The 9828-nt window shown below is 48.1% G+C and overlaps 2 protein-coding genes across 2 annotated transcripts; one reads left to right on the plus strand and one right to left on the minus strand.

Annotated features, from left to right (window-relative positions):
• The first annotated feature begins 128 nt into the window (after nt 1-128).
• Nucleotides 129-4992, plus strand: LOC112876069. The gene is made up of 12 exons (XM_025940109.1): nt 129-820; nt 945-1093; nt 1200-1269; nt 1387-1470; nt 1821-1937; nt 2026-2472; nt 2715-3121; nt 3218-3317; nt 3407-3466; nt 3616-3702; nt 3820-3957; nt 4401-4992. Exons 2-12 carry the CDS (start codon nt 984-986, stop codon nt 4719-4721), a joined length of 1941 nt encoding a protein of 646 aa, XP_025795894.1. The 5' UTR covers nt 129-820; nt 945-983; the 3' UTR covers nt 4722-4992.
• A 3480-nt stretch (nt 4993-8472) lies between these two features.
• Nucleotides 8473-9577, minus strand: LOC112875730. The gene has a single exon (XM_025939683.1). The coding sequence runs from the start codon at nt 9364-9366 to the stop codon at nt 8815-8817; it is 552 nt and encodes a 183-aa protein (XP_025795468.1). The 5' UTR covers nt 9367-9577; the 3' UTR covers nt 8473-8814.
• Nucleotides 9578-9828: the final 251 nt, after the last annotated feature.

Genomic DNA, 9828 nt, shown 5'->3' on the forward strand with positions numbered 1-9828 from the left:
CTACTGTATATGCTGAAAATGTCCTGCACAGGTTTGGTAATTTGGTAGGCAACGTGCTACGTACTAGTAGTTTATAAAAAAAGTATTTTTGATGTTTTGTCAGTTTGGTAAGGGCTTGGCTCTGTTAGGCTTGTACTTAAATACGCCCATAATCTCAGTCCTACCACATGTCTGATGTCCCAGGACCCAAAAACTGTTACTGTATCAGGGTTGGGGTAGAAAGCCTGATTAGGGCACAAATTACCAGGTTGGTTGGAAAAGTCTCGCCTTTTCCCTACCCTCTAGTTTCTCCAGCTGCAAAAACAAAGAAAACCGGGAGGAGCAAGGATTTCAGACCTGGGCATGCGAAAAAGGTGCAGTGGTTAACCTATTCATCCATCCATCCATCACAGCAAGGAACCCCAGGGAGGAGGGGGAAGGAAAAGGTGTGCGTGGCGTTTTCACGAGATGTCACAGTCAACGGCCTTTTTGCAGGCTCGCCACTAGCGTGTCATTGGTGCTTGCCTTGCGCTGTATATATACACGATACACACGGAGACGCAGTGCGGGTGGATGCAGAGCAGTTGGAGAGAGAGAAAGGGAGGACTCTTCTTCCCGTTTCCCTCTCCAAATGTCTGATTAGTTCTTGACCTGAAGAGTGAAGGGTAGTGGTGGTGGTAAATGGATACGGAACTCGTCAATGTGGACAGAGCTGGGTTCCTTGGAGCTTAGCGTGACTTCAGAACACGCCATTTCTTCGTTCTCGGATCATTTGGAGTCTCTTGCTTGATTTTGGCGGTTTCTCTCCTCAGTTCTGAGCTCTGAGCAGCGACAAATCTCTGTAAGCTATTTCCTGCTCACATCTCTTCGTCGTCTTCTTTCTCCATTGGGGCTACAATTCTGCAAACGCGCATGCTCTTCGAGGTTTCTGTTGCTTAGAGTTGTTGGGTTTGCGTTTTTTTCAGTCAGTTAGTTCTTGGTTGGTTCTCGAGCTGCGCCGAGCAATGGAGGTGGAGGCGCCGGAGACGAAGGGGCACAGAGCTTTTGCCAAGGGGCCCTTTGCCAAGCCTCTGAAGTCTTTCAGTTATTCAGAACGGCACAAACGACCCAAGAGGTTGGTGTCTGCAGCCTTACTTCTGCCAAGTTTTTCTTTTTCCCTTCTCTTGTGGTTCTGCCGGCAAGGATGCTCAAAATGTGATTAAGCGGTTTCTGAATGGCAGTTATTTTGAGGAAATATATGGTACAGATGCTTTGCGTTCTTCAGACAAAACCATTGTTCTGCCTAAGCCGGTAAATTTTCCTCTCTTCTGTTCAGCATTATCACAGTATTATGCAGAGAATGCGAGGTTTCTCACCATATAGATCATGTGATTTTGAGCAATTTGCGTTTAATTTATTCTTTCCCAGGAAGTTGTAAAAGCTAATGTGAAAAGCGATATCAATAAGGATGTGCGACCTGGGAGGGGAGCACAAAGCACCTTGAGGAAAGAGGTAACGGTAGGCTGGTTTCTTTCCATATAGTTCCGTTCAGATAAGAACTTGCATTTCCATCTGCACGAGTGTCTGAAATGGAACAATTGTTTTGGCCCTTTTTGTCTGCCCAGTGGTAGCCATAAACCGTTCTGAGGACATCTGCACCTTACCAAATTCCACAACATATTTGTTCGTCGATTAGCTTCTTGCCAAATCTCTTTGTTCACCTGAAATTACTTGAAAAAAATGCTCAAATAATGGCTTAGAAAAGGGGAAAGCCCAATTTTTTCTTTCAGACGTGCTGCTACTGCTTCTTGTCTTCCTGTTGAAATCTTTATACTGTAGACTCATTTAATCACCTGATGCAGATTCTGCAACTAGAAAAGCACCTCAAGGATCAGCAGGTTGTGCGTGGTGCCCTGGAAAAAGCTTTAGGGCCTGACGCTGCTCCAGTCAACATGTCACCTGAGAATCCAATGCCAAAAGTAATTTCTTTGCCTAGGAACTTTTGTTAATATGCTCTTCTCCCAAAATTCATCACTCATCTGGTTAATCACTTTGATTTGTTTTCAGGCCGCTAATGAATTGATACGGGAGATTGCCACATTGGAGCTAGAGGTCAAGAACATGGAGCAGTATCTGCTGACGCTGTATCGGAAAGCATTTGAGCAGCAAGCACCTGCATTTTCTCCTCCTGATAACCGGGAAGCTTCAAAGCCATCATTGAGCTCACGGTCCGGGCAGCTCTGGGAAACGCCAATGGCAATGAAGTCTTTCAAGAGTAGAGAGGCTGCAGCACTCAGGTCCAGCTATCCGCTGCCACATAAGAAGTGGAATGATCCATTGACAGATTGCTGTACATCAGTTCGTTCTGATAGAGCAGTTGATTCAGATGTCCTCCGCTGCCAGTCTGCCTTATCATACCGTGGAGTTTGTTCATCCAGAATACTGCCTTCAGACGATGATAGTCTTGCAAGGGCTCTTCGCTCGTGCCACTCTCAACCTTTTTCATTCCTAGAGGTAATGATCTGCTCCATGATAAAAATACGTCAAAGGCTACTAACTATAGCTTGCTAAACTAGCTCATCATCTCTGTATACATGACATAGATGTCACAGAAAAGGGGGAAAGAATACGTCTTTTATATTTCTGTGATGCAATGTGCTTATGACATTATGAGAAACATGACTGAAAACATTGGTTGAAATAGCTACAGTCTTAAGCTGTTTAGGATTTTAAGCTTCTTATTATGTTTTTAGCAGGAAGGAGAGACTGGTGCGTCAGGAATGATAAGCTTAGCAGAGTATCTAGGAACTAATGTAGCTGACCACATCCCTGAAACTCCCAATAACCTGTCAGAGGAGATGGTGAGATGCATGGCGGGGATATACTGCAGACTTGCAGACCCTCCGTTGGTTCACCATGGTTCCTCATCTTCGCCGACATCGTCGTTCTCCTCAACAAGTGCAGTCTCTCCACAATATGTGGGCGACATGTGGAGTCCCAACTACAAGAGAGAAACTACCCTAGACTCCCGATTGATAAACCCGTTCCATGTCGAGGGTTTGAAGGAGTTCAGTGGACCGTACAACACAATGGTTGAGGTTCCTATGATTAGCCGCGACAGTCGGCGACTGAAAGAAGCTGAGGACCTGCTCCAGACGTATAAGTGAGTTATATGCAAAGTGTGCTCTTTGGTCGATGAAATTGTTCTATTTGTCAGTTCAATATGATATACTATTCTCAACTGAATTTGATATTTCAGGTTGATCCTATACCGGTTGGAAACTGTTGATCTGAGGAGAATGACAAATGAAGAAAAGATAGCATTCTGGGTCAACATACACAATGCTTTGCTGATGCATGTAAGACTCTCTTGAAGCAGTTCACTACCATTTCTTAGCACTTTTACGTGCTTTGTTCTTGATGGGGTCCCATTGTACTACTTTCACAGGCTTATCTGAAGAATGGCGTCCCACAGAACAATCTGAAGAAGACATCCCTACTTGTTAAGGTAAAGTGAAACGCAAAGTAAAAACGCTTCCTCTGAAGAATCAAATGCTGAAGAATCAAATGGAAGGGACCCCGCAATCAGAAATTCAGAAGTGCTAAATTCAGACCAAGTTTCTCCTTTCCCTGACATATGTTTCTACTGCCACACAGGCTGCCTGCAAAATCGCCGGACGAAACATCAATGTAGCCGTTATCCAGAGCATGGTTCTTGGATGTAATACCCACTGTCCCGGACAGGTACGGGAAAACATGCATGATTAGGTCAAAACCCAGCTAAAAGCATGGTGATGCTCGTACTGTACTGATTATATGTCGCAAGCATGCTAATTTCAGCTGTTGATCCTTTTAATGCAGTGGCTACGGACCCTGCTTTATCCCAGGATCAAAAGCAAAGTGAGCAAAGCCGGGCACGAGTGGAGAGCCTTTGCCGTTGCACAATCAGAGCCTCTTTTACGCTTTGCGCTTTGTTCAGGGAGCCATTCCGATCCCGCGGTAAGCAACAAGTTACAGAAAATCCGTGTCCTTGTACCTTAAATTCGTTCCAGACTGAGCCAATCGATGCTTGCTTTTTCTCTAGTCAATATTGACCCATGTGAATACATATGCCATTCAATTCTTAGCAAGCCTTTAGAGCACATATTTGGCATGAAAAGCTGCAGCGTACTATCCTGGTGTCTTTTTTTTTTTGGAAACGAATACTATCCTACCATGTCACATTAACAAAAAAACATGTTTAGGAATGAATCATGAGGTGCAAGCTTTTCGGTGATTGGGAACGTTGTTAGGAATCTTTCATCTTTCATCATGTTAGGAATCTCTCCTGTTGCATCAAAGCACTGCTGCTACCATAATTACTGGCGGTGCCGAGCCAAACCTCTTTTCTGAATGCAACATCATCACCGCCCTTTCCTCCCCCTGCTTTTGGCTGCGTGCAGGTGAGGGTGTACACTCCGAAGCGGCTGTTCCACCAGCTGGAGGCGGCGAAGGAGGAGTTCATCCGGGCGACGGCCGGCGTGTGGAGGGAGCAGAAGCTGCTGCTCCCGAAGCTGGTGGAGGCGTACGCCAAGGACGTGAAGCTGTCGCCGCAGGGGCTCGTGGACATGGTGCAGCGCTACCTCCCGGAGAGCATGAGGATGGCCGTGCAGAGGTGCCAGCAGGGCGGCAGGTCGTCGAGCAAGGTTGTGGAGTGGGTACCCTACAACCCGGGGTTCCGGTACCTGCTCGCCAGGGACCTTGCGTTCCCGCACCTCAGCTGACCGTGTCTGTCTCTGCAGTAGCAGATTAGCAGTAGAGCACGGTGATGAACTGAAGAAGTTTGGTTGGCGTGGAGTATATGCGTGTACCATAGGGTTAGAGAGTTAGACAAGGGTTTGTGCAGATTTTGTGTCGTGTGGGTAGAGGATCAGATGATCAATGGTGACTGCTTGTGGGTTTCCAATTGTCTGCTGTAAAAAAAGAGGGAAAAGGTTATTTTGTAGATGAACAGAAGGCAGAGGATGAAATGGGAAAGCTAAAATGTTAGTAGTACGCAACGTTCTGCGGCTTGTCCTGTGCTTTTTGCAAGTCATGACTGAACTACTGAAGAGGCCTAAATTCAGCGCAGTGTTGGGCTTCAACGCCATGGGCAGGGGCAGACCTCCAGGAGGACATGGTGGATTCTGAAGAAACCCCTGCTGCGCACCACAGACGACGGCGGAGCACAGTTTCCTCAATTCAGCCCATCTTCGAGCGCGAGTTGATCGGGGCAAAGAACACACAGAATCTTTATATTAGCCTTTCCAGGGATCGATGATCTGATCCACCACTGGAAATGGGTAGGTTCGGGGAGGAAACCAACAGAAGTGCAGCTGCGGCTCGTGCTTGTATGAGGCTTTAGGCATTCAGAGCAATTCAGGTTGCACAAGATAACGTATCGCCATCACATTACAAACTTCCAAACTGAATACTGAAACATTTATTCTGTAGTTCGAACATCTGCACTGCACTACTAGTAGTCACAAGAACTTCCTTGCCGTGTACTTCTACTAGTACATTAGTAGAAACTAGCCGCAAACAATGGCATACGATTCAGAATGCTGTGTTGGATGTATTTCGGGTTAGTTTCTAGGGTTTTTTGTTTTCTCGCCATTACAATTTTCCAACCTTTGAAAAACGCCATTACAATTCACCTTATTGGAAATTAGTGATGAATCTTTACGGCATCTGTCCGTACTGTCTGGATGGCGGATATGTGCTGGATCTGTAAATCCAAGTAGCTAATCATCTTCAGATAGAATTGCTGCAGCCATTTGATAAGCATACAAAACTCCATTGGAGCAAAAGAAAAAATTGAATGAAGTACAAATCTCTGCAACTTCAAGCGAACCAAATTAAGATTTTGAATGCAAGAGCTCAAGTCTACACTACTGCCGCCACTATCGCAACCCACCGCCGCCGGACATCGCCGGCACGACAGCACCGTAGGCCACGCCTTGTCCAAGCATCCCTCATAGATCGAAGCAGCACGGCAGATCGGCGAGGCGCGCGCGTCTGGACGTAGGAGTGGATAGACGGTGCTAAGGTTGAAGTTCGGTAGACCAGTAGAGCATGGATGGGTCATGCCTGCTGCTCGCACTGGACGGGATGCGGGACTGCCGCCGCCGCCGGCGATCGCCGAGAAGAGAGGAGAAAGAAATATCCTGATCTGAAGGAGGGGTATATCTGTAAATACCTAAGGGGCTAAATGAAAAATATCGGATCGCGATCCGGAATAGGAGGTTATATGTAAAGTATTGGATTGCGATTAACAATCGCTATCCAGGAAGTTATTTGTAAATTACCGGATCCATATCGGGGGGTCCTAGCATAATCTCCAGGCCGGCGGCCGTCCGACGAGCCCGCGCGGCCACCGGCAGGTTGCGATCCCGCGCCGCCGCCCCGTCAACAGAGTGCACTGAGCCGCGTCTCCGGCTCCGGCGGACGCGCGCTCGCCACTTCCTCCAGCACCGAACCGCCGCTTCCAACTCTAGGAGCCACCCCCGCCTGGAGGCCACCATGGGCAAGACGACGACGACGACAAGTCGACAATGTACAGCCACGAGAATTGGGAAGAAGAGGCCTGTTCTGTGCTTCTTCCAAGTCAAGAGGCCTTGGTTAAACGCAATGTCGGGCTTCAATGCCATCAGAAAGGGGCAGAGCTCCCGGAGGACATGAACATGGATTCTGAAGAAACCATAGATGGTAGCGGTGCTGCCGGTGCACAGTACCTCCATCTTTTCAGCATCCTTGAGCGTAAGACAGTCGGAGTAGCCTTTCCAGGGGTCGATGATCTATCCGCCACACTCCATTTGCAATGGCTAGGTTCAGGAAGGAGACCAACTAAAGTGCAGCTTTGCTGAGGCTTTCAGCATTCAGACTTTCAGAGCGAATGCAGTGTTCTGTTCACTTCTCTGCCTTGTGCCAGTGGAGTCAAGATCCAGGCACTTTCAAACTGAAGACTGGAACGTTTATTTTGTATATTCGAACATCTGCACTGCTAGTCATCACGAGAACATCGTTGCCGTATAATTCAAGTGGTACTTTAAAACCTAACCGCAAACAATGTTCAATCACAGACAATGACTTTGCGATTCAGAATGGTGTGATGCATGTATTTCTGACAGTTTATACTGCAACGGCTGCAACTATACTTGCATCCAATCCTGTGACGGATCTTTACAACATGTTTACTGTACTTGCATCCAGCTCAATGATGAATCCTTACAGCATGTTCCTTTACAAGTTTCATCAGATTATTCCAAATACGAACTCCAGAAACGCTAACACTTCAGCAAAAGGCTAGTCGATAGAATGAAGACACTAATGGTCAGATGTTTCATGGAATCTGCTTTGACTAGATATCGAAACATCTGAACAATAATGTTGTCAAGGAATCAATGGAAGCAGAAATGAAAAGCCTCTGTACGGGGTAAGTCTAATTATCCTTCCAATATTGGCGGTTACCACAACATGGTTTAAATCAATTGGACTTGACAACCGTATCGCACATTTTTAAGACCACCATATTAGCTTAACACTGAAAAAACCACATTCCTCGATGCACAGTTTCATTACATAGATTTATAGATAAACTGTTACATTGAATTGTTGATTGGTTTTTAAGATTAAGTATGCCATGTGACCAATAGAAGTTGATGAATGCGTAGATGAAACTCAAATCCTCCAGGTCAATCTCAGTGCATAGTTTTATTGCACAATTAGTAAGACTGACAGCTCAGTAGCCGAACCAGAGGAGTGTCATGGTGATGAAACTCCCCTTTCATCCCATAAAACTCTTCCCTCTCTCTCCCCAGAAGTACCATGTCATGTCAGCAAAATTGCTGGCGTGGCACAGTATTTAATACCTATGAAATTTCTTATGAATCCCCTACTGGAATTGGTCTTAATGGAGTTTGACTCTAGTTTCATAGCTTTTGGTAACTGTATACACTGAGTTTCATCACCATGAAACGCTATTCTTCGCTTTCCTCATAAATTGTTCGCCACGTCATTGCTTTTACCTATGTGGCATGTTATTTAACGAGAATAAAACTTATATGACACTTGCATTGAGAATGCCTAATGTCTACTTTTAAAATGCTAGAGTTGAGCAAGAAATCAAACTTCTAGTCTACAAAGACAAAAATACACAAATAAAATCACATTTGTGTTTAAGGCTACTAAGATCCTGTTTGGTTGTCTCTAGTTTTTAGAATCAGCGAGAAGCTAGGTTTGCATAGATTCTTGGATTCCATAATCTATAGCACTTGGATAGTAGAAAGTTGTGGTAAAATCTAGAGTGTTTGGATCCTAGCTGGATTTTAGAATCTAGATTTCTCTGGATCAAACGGAGCCTAAGTCTGCTAATACTGTGCCATTCTTTTTTTTCCCTCAAATTCGCAGGAGTTGTGTATCTTTATATATTTAAGAAGGAAATCGCGGTGAATGCTAAAAGATTTTTTTTTTCAAGTTGACAGAAGGAGCTCTCGGTTTCGGCAAGTCACAACGAGAGACTTTATTCGAAGATGCACGAGACAGAGCCTGAACACAAGCACTAAAAACGGCTGGGTTCCAAACTGTGACTGAGCACACCGCACGTTTTCCACAGGGTTTCCGTGTATTTACACTTCATCTACCTACTATAGCTATAGGCAACTCTCATCCTTGGGATTTGCCGCCCAAACTAACAGCGCCAAACCAGCTACGCACACTTCTCCGATCCGTCTAGACCACTTCCCGCTTCGTCGGGATATCCGGCGCGGCCAGTCACACCATCCGGTCAACCCCCGGCGAGCGACCCGTTGTACCAGCGACGTGGAGAGCTGAGGCTCCCTACTCGCTCTCCGGGATGGCGGTCAGGTCGGGGGAGAACCTCGTCGCCCTCCCGCCGCGGCGCGCCACCCTCCGCTTCTGCGCCAGCTTCGCCGCGACGGGCGAGACCGGATCCGCCGCGGCGTACTCCTCCTCGGGGACCGGGAACACGAGCGGCGCCACCGCGCCGCGCCGGCGGCGGCGGCAGGGGGAGGATGGCTGGGCGGCGGCCGCGGCCGCGGCGGCCTTGACGAGCGCGGAGCTGGCCTTGACCGCGAGCGCGGCGACCTCGTCGCCGGTGAGGCGGCGGCGCTGCATCTCGGCGGGGAGCACGAAGTAGATCTGTCCCGGCTGGAGCTCCTCGCCGGGGGCGACCGCCGCGACGGCGACGGGGCCCTCGAGCACCATCCCGTCGGCGTCGCAGAGGAACCACGACCCCTGCCCGCCGGCCTCCTCCAGGGCCATCGCCGCCGTGGCTGGAGGCGCGTACTCCCGGAGCTCGCCGCTGGGGAGCACCACCCTGGCCGCCGCCGCGCCCTCGTCGGCCGCGTCGCACGACACGCAGATGCCCATTGTGCGCAGTAGGATGAATTCGTAGCTTCTTCTACTCCCGATGTGATCTTCTGTAGTATGCTGCTGAGCTGCTCCGATCGATCCGCCTCCGGCTCGTGTGCTGCGCTGTCCGTTGGTTCTCCGCTGGAGATGGCGATGGGGGAGGAAGACCCGAAGAGGGCTATATATAGCGCGAGGATGACGGAGACGAGGCGGGGCGGCAGAGGGTGAAGTGTCGTGTAGCCACCAGCGGGGGCAGCACAGGCTGGAGGTTTGCTGCGAGGCCAGGGATTAGCGTGGACCGGGCGGGGTTTTCTTGGCAAAGAGAGAGGGGGCCAAAGAGTGAGCACGGCCAAATATCATGCCGGCCGGCCAGAATAATGCCTCATTGCCTAAAAATCCAACCTTTAGCTTCCCTTAATTGGGTGAAGAATCAGACACGATAGAGCATCATCGTGTGTTTCAAAAGATTATTTGCTAGCT

Source organism: Panicum hallii, chromosome 9, assembly GCF_002211085.1.
Source record: "Panicum hallii strain FIL2 chromosome 9, PHallii_v3.1, whole genome shotgun sequence".
Lineage (NCBI taxonomy): Eukaryota > Viridiplantae > Streptophyta > Magnoliopsida > Poales > Poaceae > Panicum > Panicum hallii.

Coding starts and splice junctions, on each gene's coding strand:
- LOC112876069 (XM_025940109.1), top strand. CDS start 984: ATGGAGGTGGAGGCGCCGGAGACGAAGGGGCACAGAGCTTTTGCCAAG. Junction 1,270..1,386: donor CCATTGTTCTGCCTAAGCCG/GTAAATTTTCCT, acceptor ATTCTTTCCCAG/GAAGTTGTAAAAGCTAATGT. Junction 1,938..2,025: donor CTGAGAATCCAATGCCAAAA/GTAATTTCTTTG, acceptor ATTTGTTTTCAG/GCCGCTAATGAATTGATACG.
- LOC112875730 (XM_025939683.1), bottom strand. CDS start 9,366: ATGGGCATCTGCGTGTCGTGCGACGCGGCCGACGAGGGCGCGGCGGCG.